Source organism: Anthonomus grandis, chromosome 1 (assembly GCF_022605725.1).
Source record: "Anthonomus grandis grandis chromosome 1, icAntGran1.3, whole genome shotgun sequence".
Lineage (NCBI taxonomy): Eukaryota > Metazoa > Arthropoda > Insecta > Coleoptera > Curculionidae > Anthonomus > Anthonomus grandis.
The window spans coordinates 25,776,502-25,798,646 of NC_065546.1; the positions used below are offsets into that span (position 1 = coordinate 25,776,502).

General features: G+C 31.7%; 1 protein-coding gene across 2 annotated transcripts in view; it reads left to right on the top strand.

Moving 5' to 3' along the window:
* Positions 1 to 22,145, top strand: part of LOC126743580 (exostosin-2) — a 174,985-nt gene that overhangs the window by 64,013 nt on the left and 88,827 nt on the right. For both annotated transcript variants that reach the window (XM_050450748.1, XM_050450739.1), the window contains one exon: positions 749 to 1,059. In XM_050450748.1, coding sequence (XP_050306705.1) covers positions 749 to 1,059 — 311 coding nt within the window. The remainder of the gene's footprint in view (positions 1 to 748; positions 1,060 to 22,145) is intronic.

Here is a 22,145-nt window from a genome sequence, read left to right on the forward strand (position 1 = left end):
TATTACTTTTCATTATTTTCATTTATTCTTCACAGTTTGTGAATTAGGTAAGAGCTACTTGTTGATAGTTAATCTGCCGCTTCCAAGCATAGCGTTTCCCATTTGTCATATTAATTTAGCAACAGTTATTATTACTGTTCCGCCTCTCTCTATTTTATTTACTTTTGAAACTGTTAATTGGCTTATCTTTCTTCGGTTTTGTAAAGCAGGTAGTAAACGGGATATGTTTTGGAACGTGAAAAAGCACCGTAAAATAACTCATGGTACGACTTATATTCTTTTCTAATTTTCAATGCTTGGAAACCGTAGGTAATTAAATTTTCGCGTTGTGGGTTTTTCTCTGAGATATATGATTCTTTACTAGACTATCTTTCTTTGGTTTTGTAAGGCAATTAATAACCGGATCATGGGACGCTCAATTTCCTTTCAAATGCTAACTGAGCAGGGGTAAATGTTGACTTGTTTGATTTTTCTTTGCTTGTTGGTGCTGAATTTTTTTTGCTCCTTGATGCCGCATTCTCAGGTGCGTCCGGTAGCGGTCTGTTTTAATATTTAAGGCCGTTTAATCCATAACTCTGGTAGATTCCGTTATATTGGCTTGCAAAAGTCTCAATCAGTTCTTTAAGATTCGCCCCGGTATGTCAGGTATTCGTTCGGCTATATTGTAAACTAAATATTTTAGAAGATTTTTATTTATGCAAATAAATACTTTTTAAGTATTTTAATTTTTTTTTCGCTTCTATTACAGAAATTGGAAAGTTATTGCGAGTCAAATTGACATTGATCCTTACTTTTCGGCTGTACTGCAGCAACTTAGTAAATACCAAAATGATGCTTTACTACTTCTGGATCGATGTAGCCCACATATCTATACAAAACGCTGTGAAATTAATTCCAGAACCATTTATGAATATCCCCAGGTGTTAAGAGAATCTACTTTCTGTCTTGTATTTCGAGGCAAAAGAATGAGTCAGTTTATACTGAGCGAGGCCATGGCCGCCAATTGCATTCCTGTGATAGTTATGGATGGCTACGTAATGCCATTTCACGAGATCATCGGTAAGTAAAGATAGAAACTATTTGAAATTATTTAATTTATTTTTAATATCGACATCTAATATCACTGTTTAAACTTTAATAGCGTATTCTGAGTTCAGAATAAGCTTTATTTTTCTTTACAAATAAATGCTTTGTTTTTTAAAAAACCCATATACCCGAATATAGTGAAATATTGGAATTATGTAGCGAGTTTAATTTGGTAAATAACAGCCTCTTCTAAATTATCAAGAAAAGATGATTACATTCTGACAATATAAATTAATTTAGTGAAAACAACCTTTTAAACATTAGATATTCAAATGTATCATTTATGGAATCGTTAATAAATTCCCAAAGATTATCCTCTTTGAACTCGTTTTTAATTATACTCGATTATGGATATACTTGGATGGATATTTGGCCGTGCTACAGGATGGACAACAGGGCAGGCAACTCACGCTGAACCTGGGCCTGGAATTAACAGACCTACAGGCAATTATACTAGGAATCTAAACCTGTGTCCAACTAATGAGAGAAGGGGCGCCGAGGAGCCGACCCTTCGCAATCATTACAGGAGACTAGGCAGCAGCAAACGCTCTAGGCCAGTTTGAAATTAGGTCCAAGACTATACAAAACTGCTGAAAGGATCTTGCGGACATAGCCAAGGATCAAAACAGGCTAGGGATAATCCTAGCACAGAACATGACGACACAACACAATAACAAAGGGCAACTTAACTTGCAATAAAGCGGGCCAGCAATAAACTCAAAGGCCCAGAACCAACATGCTGTGTTAGCGATAAAACCTGGAAAAGGGAGGACACTGGTTGGAACTGGAGCATAAAAATTTTTGGGAATAATTATCCAAGAAGTTGTTTGAAATTCTCCAAACAACTTTTGGGCAGCCCGCTCTTTAGGAAGGGGGAGAACAATCGATTACGATACCATTTTCTGAATCCGAGTTCCAAAAAGCTGTCTTTGTGCTTCCCCTACAATATTTAAAAGTTCCTTCCTAGTTCTTTGCTATTGGCTTAGATTTTTTAGTTTATTTATTTTTAATTATATTATTTATATATTTTGTTCTAAAAAGTAAACACTCTGATGTTGATAGAAGGTAATATATGATTATTAGTAGCATTATTTATTAATATGTTAGAGATTAAAATGTTAAATGACTTAATTATTTTTTCTAATTGTACTTTTATAATAAATAAATCTATGTAAGAATATATGTTTATTATATAAGATCCAAGCATTTCCTTACTTAATTGGAATTACAGGATTTTTAACAGTTGTGAGTTGGACATCTTCACTACTCATTACTAGAAGTAGAAGAGCCAACATTAGAATTGTCTTCATTAAGGTCATTTCCTCTAAAAAAATATTTCCTTTAGATTTAAGTTTCCTTGCAAATCCTTTATGGGATGAACCTTTTTTTGTTAATAATTTTATGAGGTTTGATAATTTATTTATATATTCTCAAATATAGGTAATTACTTACTTCGAAATTTGGTTTTAATATTGGCTGGTCTATTAATTTTAAATTCCAGAGAATCTTCACGTTTTTAATTTCTTTCGTTAGTAATGCTCTCTTTGATTTATTGATTCAGAGATTTTAGCATAAATTCTTTTACCAGCTTCTTTATGATTTTGGATATAGTCTAAGATCATGATCATTAATATCAAAAAGATTAGTTTAATTTATATGTTCCTTAGTTATTTCAAATGGGGTAAATTTCGTAATGTTATGAATGGAATTGTTGTATACTAAAAAAGCTTGTATATTAATTATTAATTGTTCTGAAGCGAATTTATTTGAGGCATTGATAATGTTCTAGTAGTGTTGAATGACAACGTTCCACGGGAGAATTTGAATTATTGTTCTTCGCTGTAGTATAATGGAGTTCTATTTTATAAAGTGAACCGACATTTTTAACGTGTTTATTTTTAAATTCAGTACCTTTATCACAAATTATTTTCAGGGGTATTTCATGATGTAGCCCAGTAATCTTCGACATCAAAATATAATAAGTTTCCACGAAATAATTGGCGGCAAAAATCGGCTACTGCAATTTTAAAGACCGCCACTTGAAGTTGTTAAATCTGAGTTTTCTAGTTAATTTGTTGTGTGCATTATCCGCCATCTTGAAATTAATTTTTTTTTGTTATCAGCGCGGCAATCATCTCGGTTAATATTTAATGTAGACTGAAGGTTGATACAAATTGTTCGTGATGAAATTTCTTATAAATTATGTTGCTTGGAAAACTTATATAATATATTATTTTGTTTAAAAAATTGCTGACATGTAAAAATTGTGGCAAAAGCATTGTTTTTTTGATTTTCAACCACTTTTTTCAAAATAAGGTACATAAATGTAACGTATTTAAATGTAGAAAGTGTAGTGAATGAATTTGTTTTGCACATACATTTTTTGTATCACGTCAACATATCAAAATCAATCTGTTGTGTATCATATAAATTATGCAGAGTAGAATATTTAATACAGCGGCGTGACTTAAATAAAAATACTCATTGTTTAAAAATTTGGAAAAAAAAGTATATTTTATGATCAGTATTAACTACTGCAGTTCGATTCAATTTTTAGTAACGATAACTATAAACTGCATTGGCCGATTTTTGCCGCCAGTTATTTTGGGGGATATTCCTTATTTTACTGGGCGAATGTGAAACTAAATTTAATAGGTTTTTAATTATTGCTATTCCTGTAACACTAGTCAAGGGATATATCTCGGTATATCAAGAAAACTGTAGTTATCAATCTTGAAACTGTCAATATGAATTTGTTCAAATAGTTTATAATAATAATAGTTATAATTATAAATGTAGTTGGTGCTAAGTTAAATTTTGATTATATTTATTTTTCAAATTTCACACATATTAACATATCATCATTTATAAGTTCAAATGGTTTTTCAAAATTTGGGCTCAAACTGGTTCAAATGTAAAAACATTTTTGAAGATTTGAAAGCAATCTAAAAATTGTTTAGTATGAATCACTAGTCATTTTTTAAGCAGTGTGTCATTGGTTTGGTTAATTTAGCAAAATATTTGGCAAGATCCCTCTTCAAATCTTTATCATCAATCTTTACAAATCCCAAGATTGATTTGTAAAGTATGGTATGGATGGTACTACTTTATCCAAAATATCATTAATATTAAGAACGGCCTTTTAATCATCATTACATTTTTATTGATTTTTCGACAATCAATTGCTAGTCTCCATGTGTGTTGATTAGCATAGTTTTTTAGGCACTATCCATATGTAAGGGCTGGATGACTGACGTTTAATGTCTTTTTCTAGCATCTCAGCAATTTGTTTTTATATTCTGTGCTTATCAATTTGTGGATATCTATAGGATTAATTAATTAATTAATCTGTGTCTGTTGTGTTTATGGCATGTTTTACATGATCACTTCAAATAAGATCCTAAGATTTATCACTTATGGGCATGCTCGATGCGAAAAAAGACGATCTGTGCGTATATTTAAAAGAAAATTTGCAGAGCGATACTGTATATTATGATGCGATAAAAAAGTAAGATTATTTTGCATTATTATTTTGAATATAGATATGGTCTGACATTAATATTTATTATAAGGTTGAAATGCATTTATTTTCAATGTTCTATCCATTCAATAGTCTCCAATCATTTAGACATTTACCAACAAAAAATAAAATAAAGATTTCTAAACATTATTAATAAATTTAGAAATGATGAAATTTTTAGTTGCATTATCTAAAAAAAATACTAGTATATATTATAAAATGAACTAAATTATTTAATGAATGGAGCCAAACCATTTTTGAAACAGATAACATGTATGACAAATTTCACCTGCAAAAATGCTAACAGTGATTTTCTTTACAAGCTTTTCATATGGGTTTATTGATAAGAAAACTTTACATCTGACTGACGATTATAAAATGGAATATTAATGGAATGATAAATAAGTGGATAATTCGGTTTTAAACAGTTTTAAACTACCGTGTAAACATCTATCACCATTCCGATATCCGATCACCATTAACTCCCAGTGCTACCGACACAAATGTGCAAATACTTAAAAAAAATAAATAAACAGATATTTTAAGGCCAGATATTAATTTTGTGCCAAATCAGTTTCTTATCTTTTGTTAAACTAGTCAACTTTTCAACTAATAAACTAACTAGTAAGCTCAGCCAATTTTTGTTTTATTCCTGGGTTGGCAATGGTAGACAGCTGTTTAATCTTAAAGTGTTAATACCTTTCTTAATCCTCTCATGTAAATACTATCCAAAGCCTTAAGGTTTAGCCGTTAAAGTGGTTTAATTTCTTGTATAAATTTGGTAATATCTTAAATGATAATGTGAGAACTACTCTCATAACAGAATGTGTCGGTGGCTGTGGGGTGAACAGTCAAACAGAAAAACAGCCATGTTTGCCAGTCGTTCGCGGTCACGATATATAATCATTAATTAATGAAGAACGATTAATTTCAAGTGTTTAATCTCGTCGGATTATCAGGATGAGAAGCAGAAATGAGAGAAATAAAGAAATATATGTTTTTCAACTAAAAGCCTATCACAGCCCCTTGTTTGCCAAGCGCAAAGGGGTTGTTCAAAACAATAGCAACTTTCGACAAAATTCGAATTTCTGTATTCTTATTATAAATATGGTATTCTGGAAAAAATTTACAGTCAAAACACTCTTAAATCTTCGATTCATTTTATTGATAACAAACAAGAATGCCTTTTCTTTAGTTTATGGTTCAAGCTATCCATATTTATTTATTTTTTTTATAAAAGGTAAAAACACAAAAGCTACAGCATCACAGAAACATTTAATAAAATAATAAAGGTTACATGTTTCGCTCGACTAGAGCATCATCACACCTATAATTATTAAGATTATGTAACCCGAAAAAAGGAAAATTTAACAAAAATTTACTATAACATACACAAAACACCTAACATATAAATAAACAAAGCTTACAATAAAGTGGCACTATCTATGTACAAAGAACTCAACTAAACAATCAAATCACCTTATACATTTCTGAAATCTAACCATCATTTGAGAATTATTTAAGGTTATTAAAAACTTGGTCGCTATCAAATTCAGACCATTCATTAACACAGGACAGATCTGGGCTTTTAAAATCTTTACTAATTTCCATTGTCTCCAGCAAGTCTAGTTTTTTACTTTTATTCCACTAATGAAGTATTTTTATATTTTGGCTGTCAGGAAAATTGTGTTTGAAGTCGAGGAGGTGATAAACAAAAGCCGATCTGGTGATTGTGATATCGGTATTTTTAAATTTAATATATTGTGCCTTGTGTTCACTAATCCTAGTAAAAATCATCCTACCAGACTAACCGATGTACATTGCAGAGCACTCTTTACACCTAAATTTACATCTCATAAACTCCCGGAGAAGATAGCGGGGGTAGTTTATCTTTAGTTTTAATTAGATGTCTTTTTAATGTATTATTGGTTTTAAAAGCTGGGGTTATGCCAAAGGGAGAAAAAAAGCGGGATAGTTGTGACGAGATTGGTCCAAAATAAGTAAACGACCTAAAAGTTTTGACATAGTTTGTTTGTTATTTGATAAAATTAAATGATCATTTATACTTGTTCACATACTGAAAATACATTTTATATATAGGGTTACATCAGCTGAATTATTATAGGTCTGATGATGCTCTAGTCGAGCGAAACATGTAACCTTTATCGTTTTGTTAAATGTTTCTGTGACGCTCTAGATTTTGTGTTTTTACCTTTTATAAAAGTATGACCAGCATCTTTAGGATAATGGATGAATTTGTCGAGTTATCCATATTTATTATTTCATAGTCTTTATCATACAGGGTGTTAAAAATTGAAGCATTATAATGTGCAACCTAGTCCGCCCCTGGTAAAATAAACAAGATAAATGTATTTTAAGGACTCCCTTTTAAGAGCTCCTTAGTAGTGTTTACGTAAAATTTGTATTAAATTATACCAAATACTTTCAAAGTTATTCGAGAAAAACCAATTTCCAACGACGTCTTTTTTTTATACGAAAATATCATATTTTTTCTTTATTTTCTATCTGAATGAAATACAGTATAAAACCTAAATTACTGTTCTTTGGGGGAAAATCCACAATATGTAATTAAATAATATAAAAAAATAATCAAAATATAAAATATACACGTTAAGTTCAATTATAACTTAAAATTAAAATATTGTATACCAATAACCTTGTTAGTTCAAGAACCTTGTTAGGTGAGGTAGTATTAAAAATGTAAATTATATCCAAACAGTTTTACAAAATGTATTATTGATTTAAAAATTTAAAAAATTATGGATAAAGTAGTTATAATAAAATAAAGGGCCTGCATTGTCCCAGTTTTAAGTCAGGCATGTGCAGCCTCACCAAGACATGGATGGTCTTTTTTAAATTTGTTATTCAAATGTGAGCACCAACATAATGGCCGATAATGGCGTTAGAATTCTCCATAGTCCGTGTGATTTGGAAACCAGGCTGGTGTCACAGATGGTACTTCATGGAACTCCAAACCATTACACCCTCAAAGCAGTGGTAAAGTTAGGCAGTAATAATCAAAGAAATGATGATAAGAAAAACCGCAAAAAACCCTCGCTAAGTTTCCTAATGAATCTTAAGCATGCTGTTACGAATTTATCAAATCATGGCTTTATAAATTAAAAGAGGTTTCGAGAAATCAATTGCAAGCCATATTTTAGGCGAACTATACCATTTGCTTTCTTTGAGTGGGCGTCAAATTTACGTGTGCTCTTACCAACACACAATCACGGGAATCAAGTCAGTCGCAAGGCCTAAAATAAAAAGCAATAATACTAAACAATGGAAGTAAGGAGAGCAGACTCCCATAAAACAAGAAATCCACGTTATGACATACTACGTTAGACTAACGTTGCTACATACCAATTTTTTCCTCGGACTTTCTCCACTTTTCCTCTCCTAAATTCATAACTTCCTCTTTAATCAAATTTATAACTTTTTTATCAAATTTTGGATACTTATTTAAATTATCCTTTAAATTTGGAATTAATGTTTTGATCATTATTCATTGTAATTCAAACGAAGGATGGCTGAAAAACCTTCTTGGTGAAAAATGTATCGCCGCTAGGTTGAGGCTAAGAAATGCTTGTCCCTTGATAAAGTGTCCTTAACGATCTCTATGGTCGGAACCTCAATATTTTTGTATTTAGAATACACAACTTCCCTTAGCAACTTGGCAATATCCGTGTCAAGTCCCTTTGATTGTCCTGCATCTTTCCTTTTTTTGTGTCTTTAATCCCTTTTTTACAAAATAGCATATTGCAATATAGGGAACCCCTGTTAAAAACGTTTTTTGCAAAGCACTACAATTATTTGTGAAGTGAGGATCATTCCTTAGATTGTTATAGACATTTAAACAAATTTGTTTGTCGTCTGTACTTAAGCAATTACGTTTTAAAACTCCTTGATTTTCTCTGTAGCTTCTACTTCCCTGGCTTCTTCCTCAATACTAGAAAATAAACAATTAGAACTATCTGAGTCTAAATCACTGTCCAGATCACTTTTATTATTTTCATAACAAATGTTATTGTCTTTCTTGTGCACCCACGGTCTCCATAAGCCCGCACAAACACCTTCCTCTTCATTTGCCAAATTTTCCAGCCTATTTTCCCAGGGTCAAAACATTTTAAGGTCTTTATCTATAGGTATAATATTATTATATAGGTATAATATCAAAACAAATCCACAAATACAAATAAAAAACAAATTTTCCACCTTCATAAACGTGTAAAAAGCAAAACCGGAAAAACCCATAAAATAATAATAACCTTTTAAATTTTCTTTTTAAAAATGAACATTTTCGAAAGAAAAATAAAAAATAGTGTAAAATATGGGGTTTTACGTATATCTAAAATGATTTCATAGAAGATTACATACAATTTTGCCATTTATACATGAATATCATGCGACAATAAATACGACATTGGCGCACGGACTATTTAGTGCGGCATCTGCGACATCAAACATTTTAATACATCTCTGAACTGGACTTTAATATTTAGATCGTTAATTTAATATTTTTTGTCGTAAATTTATTTCGTGACTCGGCAATTTCAATTCTGTTCTACTATTTTGTTCTGCCGGTAATAATATAATAATACGGTATTCAGTTTTGTTGTACAGATACTTCAAACACGTTATGGTATGTATAAAAAACACTGAGAAATACATTTCTGAACTTTTACAGGGTGGGCTATATTTTAAATATATAACACTCTCCTACCCTAATCGAGAAAATTATTCTATATACCATTTAGCCTTTTTAATAAAATAACCTAAATAATAAAACAAACCTAAAACTATTATATTATTATATATAAGTAATTGTCAAATATTAATAATCACTAATTAAATGCTAATTTAATACTAATAACTAATTAATTAATAATTTAATGCTACTTAAAACCTAAAATTAATATGTATATTTATGTCTATGACAAAGTTTCACCACTTATCTCTAGGTCTTAAATTATAACGATTTGTGTTATTGCAATCTGTTACAATTTCAGGATTTGTTACTATTAATTCGGGATCATCATTCGGACAATTACTGCCAATTGCAGTATTTGGAGCATTTTCGTTTATTTTTAAGTCAGACTAGTCATTTATTTTGTAAATTACATGTTGAAGGCCTATGTTGATTTGAATGCCTACGATATTCTCTCCACTCTTTTGTCATAACGTCAAAAATAACGGAACCTTCTCTTCCAGTAATTTTACCCTCAACCCAACTAGGCTTATCTGGAATTCTATAATCTCTTACTAGAACTGTCTCCCCAATGTTAAAAGCTCTTAGAATTCCCCCAAAGTATTTCCTTTGTGGTTCTTGCTTTTCTTGAACAGTATTTTTCGAATTGCGCAAAATCAAATCTAGTTTCCTACGCAATTGTATTTTGAATACAATGTCAATCAGCAGGACTAACACACCCGTTATGCTGTGAGGTGTTTTGCGATATTTAAATAAAAATCTTGCTAAAAATGAGTCAGGTTCTTTTTTTATCTACTATTGTCTTTGAATTGTATTGATTTATTGTATTGATGTGAAAAACAATTGTCTAATAACTCTAATACCACTACTTTTAGGATAATTCTTACATTCAGAGGATGAGAATTGTGGGCCATTATTTGATACAATTTTTATAGGTATTTTAAATGTAAAAAATAGATTAATTAATATTTTAATGTTTTTTGCATCTTCATGATGAGTTTTATAAACACAAGGCCATTTACTATAATCTATTATATTTCCATGGGGCATTTTTTTATTTTAAATATGCAAAGGGTATATTTTAGTGCCTAAATTAGATATAAATTTTTCACAAAAATTTACCAACCCTAGAAAAGATTTTAAACAAGTAATATCGGTGAGAATAGGGGCATTAACAATGGCTTTTACTTTCTAGGGTGATGTACTTAAATCATTTTTATTGATTACATAACCCATAAAGGTAACTGCTTTTCGAAACAAATGAACATTTTGACATTTTAACGCGTAAACCCCATTCTTGTGGTTTTTTTAAAACTAAACAAATATTTTCGAGATGGCTTTTTTCATCTTTACCGGTTATTAAAATGTCATCATAAAAAACTGCAACATTTTTCCATATCGGCCAAAATATTTTTTATAATTCTTTGAAATATTGCGGGGCTGGATAAAGTTCAGTTTCAAAAGGTAAACGATTCATTCTGCATAAACCCTTATAAGTGTTAAAAACTGTTATAGACTTAGATTCCTCCGTTAATTCTTCTTGTGCATAAGCTTGAGAGAACTGTATCTTAGTAAAATGAATCTTATTTTTTAATTTAGTAAAAATGTGGTGTATTTTTGGAATTGGATATGTATTTATGTGTAAATTTTGATTAAGTGTTACTTTAAAATCTCCAGAAATGTGAACTTCGCCAGATTTTTTTAAAACTGGGACAATTGGTATCGCTCAGTCGCTAAATTGTACTGAAGTTGAAATTCCAGAGCTAACTAAATTCTCCAATTCTTTTTCGACTTTTTCTTTTAATGCCAACGCCATATTTTTTGCTTTCAGTATCTATTTTCATTCCAGATCCAGTATCTACTTTTATTGCAGTTATTTTATTTTCAGTATTGAAATTAATTTTTAAGGGTTGGGTTCATGTCTGTTAGTTGCCGCAGTGGCTGCACTTACTTCCCCCTGCTTGTATCTGGTGCCATCCACGGCGTGGTCTCTCCTTCTGAGTTGTGGCCACATGCTGTACTACTCCAGATGGCGCAATGAGGCCTGCATGCGCGGATTCTACATTGACGGCGATGTCATGGGAGCAGCAACGTAGTTGGATATGGAGTCACTAGATTCCTGCCTCCATTGACGAATTTTATAACGCTCAGCAATCTCTGAAGGCGTTGATTGTAAATGGGCTTTGATCAGCTTGACCAGGCCGTCAAATACTAATTCCTCAGATTTGTCTGGGCTAGAAAGATCCACCATAAGCTCGAACGTATTAGGCTCTTATTAGAATTGCGATCTTTGACTCCATTAACTTTGAAGTACTGACTCATCCTAGTGATGTAGGAGCTCCAATTTCTTTCGCCGATTTTAAACGTTTAACGAGCTTTATCGGGAAGGTGAGCATTTGGCAACAATGCATCGCTAAAGCGAAGCAGAACGCTCTTCGTCTCACAACGGACGGGTCAATGTCACCCGAGATTCGTCGGCAGGAACCGATTCGTGTATTTTTTACTTTGCAAGCGGTTGGACTTTTTTGCGTTTCCTTAAATACAAGTCGCACGCGTATTTTGATATTTCACGACGTTTGATTCAGTAAATAAAATAACATTTTTGTATTAGTTCAATCAAAATATCCTCATGTTCTTCTGGTAATACAGTTTATTCACTATTCAAATTGACGGATTTAATGACAAAAATAAATTATGATAGTAATGTACTTAGCTAATTACAAAAGTAAATAGGGCAATTTAATCAGGAAAAAGGGCTCTTTTCAATGAGAGTTTAAAAAAAGTGGTTTTCGATTTGAAAAAAAAGTTTGGGTTAATTTGGACCTCCCCTGTAGGTGAAAAAATACAAAAACTATCTTGAAATGTGAAAAAAAATAAACAAAAATCGACGGGTCTCAGGAATTTTGCGAGATAACATTTGATTAGTTTTAACAGAATTTATTCCAGTTAAAGTCACCACACTGTATAAACACGTACAGGTTACATCCTAGAGTTAGTGGCAGAATTTCGGGAAACTGGTTCGGTAGCAAATAAAAAAAGGAATATTGAAAATCCAGTGAGAAATGAGGCAGTAGAAGTCGGTGTTCTCGGTGAAGTTAGTATGGTGGTTGCAACCCCCGCCAAGGGGTTGATGTTAAGGGGTTGAAAGTATGGAAAAAAATTGTCTCCCTAAAATGAAAAATCGGCGGGTCCGAATTTTTTATTTTTTTTAAAAAAGGGCCCCAAACTTTGCTGGATTTTTTTCGATTTGCCACCTACAGAACAAAATACTTTTATTTAAATTGCCGGATCACGAAATAAATATTACGACTTCGATTTTAATATTAACTAATAAATTAATTAAAATTACAATGGATAATAGACAGATAATAATAATAATAATAATTTTGAATTCGCTACATCACATTATTTTTTTCTTTGTGTTTATGGACTTACCTACTTATAATGATGTAGGTACATGTTTTAGAACAAGCGGTTTAAAATATAAGACAATATTAAACAGTTATGTAAGACTAGTTCTAGATGGGTTTCGAATTTCCATGCCTCTATTATGCGTAGGATCTATGATTTCAGGCAGTAGAAATTTAAAATAAACAATCTCTAATTTTTCTATAATGTTTTCTTTCCAAAATGAATCATTTATTTTCATTTATATATAAATAGTAAAAGCAATGTAGTAAAAATCGCAATAAAATACTTCTACTCGCGATCAATACGATTGATCAAAAATAATCAATCAATGAAATACATAACATTGAATTGCTGTTGACTAGTAGCAATAGCACCTCTACAAAAGGACAAAGCGCTTCAAAAAATTTTGCTCGTGACGTCACGCGTTTGGGCCACGCACTTCGGGTTGATTTTCGGGTGAATTTAGCTGTTGACGCTGCCGTTGTTCGTCCACGGAAGGCTGCCTGCAACGCTGCCAGACTTTGCAGATTGCCGTGAACGTTAGGATGATCTATTACTATCTTAAAATAATTAAATCTATATCTTTAACTGCTCTTACTTTACAATAATTTATTTAAAAAAAGAGTGCATCCTTATTTCTCTTTTTATAATTTAAACTTCCAATTTCTCAAATTTTATCATTTATCTAATACTTTGCTACTTGCCAATAGGAAGGAGTTCTTTCTATATAAATCTGACAACGGCGCATCTACTAGTTGTGCCACCTGATGAAACGAGAGGTTAGGTTGTTAATATTTATGTTCTGTGTAAACATTAGCTAATTTTTGTGTTTTTTTCTAAAATCGGAACTGTTTATTTCCGCGAAACGTGTATGTTATATTTTTGTAAACTCTTCGCGTACTTTTAAATCGCATAATCGTATTTTCGGACTAGAAAAATCCTCGAAGAAACCGGTTCTCCGGCGCACCGGCCGGGCGACGCCGCGGTTTTATTTCCTTATATCAGATTTTAATACTTTAGTTCGTGTTTAATTTAATGTTTTTCTCCTATCCCTCCCTCGGCTTGTAGTTAATACCAGAGTTTAAATATGCCTCAAAAGTGCTGTCTTCCGGGTTGTAACGGAAACTATAAAAACGGACCTAAAGTGCATGTCTTCGGTTTTCTTAAGGATATAAATCTAAGGCCAAAATGGGTAAAAGCCATACACAGAGATGACTTTGAGCCCACAAACAACACCAAAGTAATTGAAGCTCATTTTCCTGAAGGTAGTATAATAAAGAGTACTCAAGTTCAAGATTCCAACACAGGTAAAATTTGTACAAAACAATTACTAAAACCACGGCTAAAAGAACAGTGTACAGTCACCATCTATTTTTTTAAATTGCCCTAGTTATTTGTCAAAAACTATAAAAATACGGCCAAGTAAAGATGAAAGGTTTAAAAATATTGACGAGTTGAATTTAGCAAAAGCCCTTGAATTAAGCAAAATTGACTTTGGCGAGCATGAGAAGCAAAATAATTTTGACAGTTTTGAAGAGTGAAAAATGTTTTGCTTTTAAACTACCGAAAGATACTGCTCAGAGTGAGTCTCAAGACAGCAAAAAGCTAACAATTTTTAAAATTGAATACACACCTGGTCCATGCATTAATTGGGCGATTGTTTTTAATTTTAATTTAAATTAAAGGGGTTGAAGTTGTTCAAAAATGGTTCAAAATTTAAATAAAAAATCGTTTTTCTAAAATCAAAAACCAACGAGTGCGAGCGTTTTTATTTTGTAAATTAAGAACCTCTAAAAACTGGCGCTAAAAGTATTGCAATGGTATTTTTTCAAAATCTTTGACAAGCTGTCATAGTGCGGAAACTCAAGTTAGTAAAAACACCTTTAAAATAAGCTTCAAGCACTTGACCCCCACTCCTATTCAAGATTTTGACGGTGGTTGCAATCCCCGCCAAAAGGTTGGTGTTAAGGGGTTGAAAGTATTAAAAAAAATTGTCCCTCTAAAATCAAAATCGACGAGTCCGAGCATTTTTCAAAATTTTTTAAACAAGAGCCCCAAACCTTGCTGGACTGTTTTCGATCGGCCACCCTCTATAAAACGGTATTCAGTTCAGTTGTGTAGTCTATGTAAAGTTAATTCGAACGGCATTAAAGGTAGACAAACCGTCAACATACCACGATACCACGTCATAATATTATAAAAACGAACCGAAATGCGATCGGTCCTTGCACAGCACTAACACACTAAATAGCTCTGCACGGAGCTAATGTTTGGCATTATCGTAGAATAAAAACAAAACATAGATTTATAGTAATTTATTAACATTACTTAACGTAATTTTATGTACTTATTTCGTCCAAGTCTCACTTTTTTCTACACATACTTTTAATGAATCTGCGGTCTATTTTTTCCATTGTTGCCAAGAGATCTTCCAGAAACGAATTTACAAAAAAAAAATAATGGGTTTATTTGTAATTTCCAATAATGTAAGGCGAAGTATAAGGGTAATCTACTTTTTCCTCTCATTCTTTTTCTTGCTGCCGACGTTCGCTGAATAGGTATTCGCTTTTTTGACGACTTGATGGAGCAGAAATCTTTTTTTTTTTTTTGAAGAAATGCATTTGGATTTTCATTTGTATTACGAAGGAGGCGGTATTTGCATATTTATCTAAACTATTTAAGAAGGATGTTGTAACCGCAAAAAATTGTTCAGGATGTTGTTCGAGTTTAGTGACTATACCATTAGAAAATTTGGACCACCTAGCTTTTAATTTCAGTCATACTTATGATATTATGTTAGGTATTAAAGGTGAAAATAATGCGCAAGTTTACTGTCCGACATAGACGCACAACAAGAAAATGCTCTCTTGTGCTTAGTAAGCCGTAAACAATAATAATATAAACGTTGCGTATGTTGGAGACGTGTAGCAGCAAGCAATTTGTATTTTAAAACGTCTCTTGCATACGAATTGCAGTTCGACATAATTCGACTTAATTCTCCTCATTACGTTGTGTATTACTCGAATGTGGGCTTAAATACAAAAAGTTAGATAAAAGAATGGTTATTATGGAATCTCCTCGAATCGTAAGTTGGCGGCAGGACTATTTAAGAAAAATCAAGGAATACCGCGAATCAAACGTTCGATGATGTCGTGAAGTATGGTTGGGTGGACAACACTAAAAAGTGCACACTAAGTGGACCAAGTTCTCGCGGTCAACGTGTTATAATTTTACACGCAGGTGATAATAACGGTTTTATCCCTAATGCGATATTATTGTCAGCCAAAAATATCAAACATTCACCGGCTGACTACCATGAAGATATGACAGACTGTTTAAAAAATGGTTTATTGAGCAATTGCTTCCCAATTTACTCTACTAAAAATTCTTTGATCGTGATGGACAATGCGCCGTACCATTCACGTTTACGTGATAAAGTGTCAAATATTGCGACGAAAAAGAATGAAATTCTAAAGTTTATGGAAAGTTAAAATATGAACATTCCCCAAAAGGTTTTATTAGAATCCATATAAAAAAAAACAATTTAAAAAGAATATGTTATCGATAAAATCTGCGAAGCAAATGACCATACTATATTACGTCTACCTCCACATTATTGTATATTTAATCCTATTGAGAAGGACAGTTCTTGAAGAAATTAATGAGACTGATATATGGGTGAAATTTGTTCGGAGTGAGATAGAAAATGAGGATGAGTATGGTGTTTTACAACCTGTTGACCCGATTATTATTAATACAAATTTGGACTCCAGCTCCGAAGATTCGGGCAATGAATTTTAATTTTTTTTTAAACAGTTTACAAAAAAATATGTTTTTTTTTTTTAAAGTTTAGTCTGTTTTGGTCATGTATTAATTAAATGCATGTATTAAATTACATTATCCAACCCTTATTAATGATTTACTTAGTAGTTAGTGCAAATGTAAGATCAGTATGTCATTTAACAAAATTAAAATATTACCTACCTAGATTGGTTGAATAAAGGTAGCGGATTTTGACTTTGATTTGTTCTTTATTTATTTTTTCGAATTTACTACTCATACTTTAAATGCAATAATATTGCCAAAATTATGTCAAAATACAGTTTTCATAAGATTTTAATTAAAACCAAATACCTAACAGATATTTAAAATATTTTTTTAATCAGGCCTATTTGGGCGTTGCATACCTATGCTTCATAAAGAAGATGCCGCTTATTACCTGTGTTTAGTTTTCTTTGCGTTTCGAAAAACTAATTTTTAAAAACAAATTTTTATTCAGTACAACAGCAATTCGACTAACAAATGAGGTGCTTTTTCTTAATTCTAGTTACATTTATACTTTTATAAAGCTTACAGAAGCAGAAAGGAAATGTGATAAATAAACCTAGCTAAGCGTATGGTAATAACAATAAGGGAGTATATAACTCCTCTCCTGAAAAATGAAAGCAAATCCTTAAGAGGGTATGTTTTTACCATATTGAATTCCTAAATTAAGTAAATTGATTCAAATTATTAGTTCATTAGGAATTCAATGATGAAACTAAAATAATTAATATAGCGCTAAAATAGAATCTAATATATCAATATTAAAATATTGGTTCATTTTGAACAGTCTCTTTAGTGGTTTTAAGTTTAAAATAGCACTTCCTGAAACAATGTACAAAGCAATAATTATTAAACATTAATAAAGTAAAATTGTCCAAAAACTTATAGCATAAACTTATATAATGAAATAGATTGTTTTAATAGTTCCCAAGTATTGAGTTCTACTCTAGAAGCTACTAAATCTGCGGCTCTGCCGGTTAATTTGTTTAAAACAGTGTCAAATAAGCAAACGTTAATTGGGGCTGCTGGATTTACATCTGTATGTGCTGTGAAGAAATTTTCACATGCAGAAATGAATCTATTGATTTGTTTTGGATTACCATCAAATTGTGGAATATTATCAGCTTGGTACCTGATTAATTGAAAATTTGGTTTAGGCATGTTTATAAATAACAAAATCAATCAATTGAAATAAAGTGTTAACGAAAATAATTGAAGTAAACTTATTAACTAAAATTCAGTTAATGTTTCCTTAATAAAATAATTCCTTTTTTTTTAAACATAAATCTTTCAATAAAACAAATGTTTCAATATTTTTCCTTTTTGTCAATATACAAAATAACCAAAATTCAATTTCACTTACAATACTAGAAGCAGGAACTTCGTTCCAATAGGACAAGCAATGTTTGTCCCTTCCCTGGAGCCTACGTATGAGGGTTGGACGATTTTTGTTCCTTGCCTCGCACCAATAGGACAACGTTCCCTGGAGTTTGATCAACTCTTTGTAGTTTGCTACTGTGTCGAATTTTATGATTTGGTATACACTTAATTAATTAATTATTAACTTGTATTAATCGTTAAGACGAAAACGGTTATTTTTTCGCGATGAAATAATTTCCCGTTTGGTGTTTCCTACCAACTGCGCCAGTTTTCTTTATGGTTCGAAAAACTAATTTTTAAAAACAAATAACTTAATTCTAGTTACATTTATACTTTTATAAAGCTTACAGAAGCAGAAAGGAAATATGATAAAATAAACCTAGCTAAGCGTCTGGTAAAAACAATGTGGGTAGTTATAAGGGGGTATATAACTGTTTTTTTTTGTTGTTCGAATTCATTTCATATGCCGGGTGGTGCGTCGCCGAGCGGAACATAAGAAAGACCCATGTAAATTTTAAGGGGGTCAATTGGCTTCCCTGTACATTTTATAGAAAAAATTTAAGATAACTTTTTGAAGAGACCAGTCTGGCACCTTGTGCAAAGTTTCAAAAAATTTCAATAAGCGAATCTTGAATTATTCAATTAAATGTAATTGCAAAATAAGCAAATTTTCGGTTCAGGTAAAACCAAACGCGCACCAGTAAAATGAATATTGTCACTGACGTGAGGAAAAGTGTCAATAAATCAGTGACAGTCGATATTTGAAAACAAGTCTGAATTATTCAATCGACGAAAAAATAAATACAAATATTTAATATAACATTATTATTTTAATGATGAATATAACATTCATTATATTCATCATTATATTAAATAAAAGTTTAGATAAAAAAGTAATGTTAACGTGTCTTACTTTGAATTTATGGTTGTGAAATTGATAAAACGAAAAAAAAAACATTTCTTGTATTCGGCTGTACGTCAGATTTGACAAAGCCTTATAACAAATTGTTTGCTGGTGGCTGGTGTCTGGAACCGAAAATTTGGTAATTTTGCAATTACATTTAATTCAATAATTCAAGATTCGCTTATTAACATTTGTTGAAGCGTTGCACGAGAGTTTGCCAGATGGTCTCTTCAAAAAGTTATCTTAAATTTTTTCTGTAAAATGTACAGGGAAGCCAATAATAAGACCCCCTTAAAATGTACATGGGATTTCCTATGTTCCGCTCGGCGACGCACCACCCGGTAGACTATACAGATAATGCAAACGCGGTGTAGTATGTAAGTATAAAAAACACTGGTAAATACATTTCTAAACTTTTACAGGGTGGACTATACGGATATTTTAAATATACAATAATATTTCATAACAATTCCATAACAATAATAATCATTATTGTCATTAGGGTTATTATAGGCACAGTATAAAGAACAAGACAGTAGGTTCACTCTCTTGCGGCCGTTTGAAGTAGGGACTTCTAAACAGTGCCGACTTTTTTTACGCGGTCGCAAATCATTATTTAGTTTCGTCGGCAATCCTTTACGATACGGGGGGGGGGTGTTTGAAACATTTTTAATAAGGAATATTTTCGTACATCGCGGCGTGCAGCGTGTAATATATGGAATTTTTTGAAATTAAAGGCACTTTGTATTATTGTTAAAATGAAATTGAAAGAATATTATTAAGTATCTCTTTTGAACAAATAACTGTAAGAAAAACACTTGGTAGATAGCTCTAAAATTAAGTTTATTAGAATGTACACAATTAAATCTTAGCTTTACATTCCTTTCATGCTCTTTTCTTAACTGACCAAGAAACTACCTACCTAATATTACATACACTTAATTAATAATAACTTCGTTAATATACCCATTTTTTAAATATTTAATAAAATTTACATAATAATGTGATAACAACACTCAGCATATGGAACTCGGTAACAGTGAAATATAAAAAGGCAGTTAAATGAAAAAACTTATTAAATGCCTAATTATTTGCTTTTTAAATAGGGGATGAAAGAACAAACCACTAAAATTCAAATAAAACGAAAATAGGTGTTTTACAACCTAGAATTCATATAAATATGCAAAATAAATATAGTTTTACATTGGGGATTATAGTACACATCAATATTTTGAAACTTAAACCCTTAAAAACCACCCTTAATGACGAAAAAAAGTATGTTTAAAAAAATATATTTTAAGTATGGTTAGACGGTATAAGTGGCTAAAATCTATATCATTCAAATGATTGCAATGCAACTAATAATAAATCGGATAGCTTTCACTATTAAAAACCACCACTAATAACAGAATATTACCAAAAATTTTGCATTTTTTTAGATTAAAATCACGATTTAAAAAAAATATGTACTCTAAATCGCTGACACTTTTTGAATTTTTTTGTAGGATCTCAATTTTCCGAGATATTTAAGAAATACTGAAGAAAAGCGTGTATTTTTTTCTGTAAACCAATCCATTTTTATTTAAAAAAAAATGTATATCCTCTTTTACTCCTGCAGCCATCTACGCAACATATCGCCGGCATTTTTAAAGTACAACATTTCCGCACAACGCTATTATAGTTCTAATATTGAAGACGCCCCTGTATAACGCAGTCGCCACCGGGCAGCAAAAAAGAGTAGCATCAGAAAGCGAGTGAGAAAGGCAACATTTTGGGCGGCGCTTAGAGTGATCCTTCTATTCTAGTTTATGTTCGGTGTTATAGGGCAATAACCATAGTGACAATAATGATTGTTCATAATAAGAAAAGTTCTTGCGAGATTAAATTAATTTTTAAGGGTTTAGTTGGATAAATGGAAAAAAAAATAATATAATATAAAATAATATAATATAATCGGCCTTTTACTAATTGCGGTGTTGATTATGTCGGACCTATTTTTATTAAGGATGGAAATTTACGTCGCAGTAATAAGTTAGTTAAAACTTACACCTACATTTTTGCCTGCTTTTCAACTCGTTCCTGTTATATTGAATTGGCAACTGATTTAACTTCTTCTAGTTTTTTAAACGTGTTAAAAAGATTTTGTGCTCGAAGGGGTAAGCCAGGAATCATCTACTCGGATAATGGTTTAAACTTCTTTGGGGCTAATAATCATTTTATCGAAATTCTTCGTCTTCTAAATGATAACCGGCATAACCATAAGGAGATAATTTCTAAGTTTTTATCAGAAGACAACATATCGTGGCATTTCTTACCTGCGCGGTTATCCCATCTTTGGGAAGCAGTCGAAAAATCGACTAAATTTCATTTGAAACGTGTGTTGTGAATCATCTTTGAGTTTCGAACAAATGTATACTTTAATCGTTCAAATTGAAGCATGCTTAAACTCGCGACCCTTAACAGCATTGTCAAATGATCCTAACGACTTTATTTGCCTAACCCCCGCTCATTTTCTAATCGGTAACTTACTGGCAAGTCCACCTGAAGAGGATGTCCGTGATATGAAGACTACAAGGCTAGATCAATATCATCGCTTGCAATAGTTAAGGCAGCAATTTTGGCAGCGTTGATCCAAGGACTTTTTTACACAGTTGCAGACTCGTTCCAAGTGGCAGCATGACCTTCAGAGTGACTTAAAGATTGATACTTTGGATGTGTTGATGGAAGACAATACACCACCATTAAAGTGGCCGATGGCTCGGGTTATAGAGCTCTAAATTTAGACTAGGTTTAGGTTTTAAAGTTTTTTTTTGATAATTCGGGATATTGTGAAGTATCAAAATAAAGGAGGATTTTATTATGTTTAGCGCCACCTTTATATTAGTACTATTTATATTTTTTCATGTATGGCTGGTTGCCAGTTACACAGAGTGCGCTGTTAATCTTTAAAAAATAAAGAAGTCAATCCTTGCTATTGAACAAATATGAGCGTGGTATTATTTCATCTTGTCCCCCAAAAAGCTTTACATCCACTATAGTTTTCAATAATTCTGAGGATTCATAAGCACGTCGAGTCGTTTAGAAGGCAGTTGTTGATGTTGACCACAATTTCTTAATCCAGTATCAGTTCTTAATCCAGGACGTGATCTGGGCCTGGAGCTTTCTAGTTATGTTGCTTTTTATGCCATTAGCCACTTCGTCAACTACAAATGTAAAAATACCATTTGATTATATATTTGACACTTTGCTCACTAGGTGCTATTAATTACACTAGGTGTTGTTAATTGAGT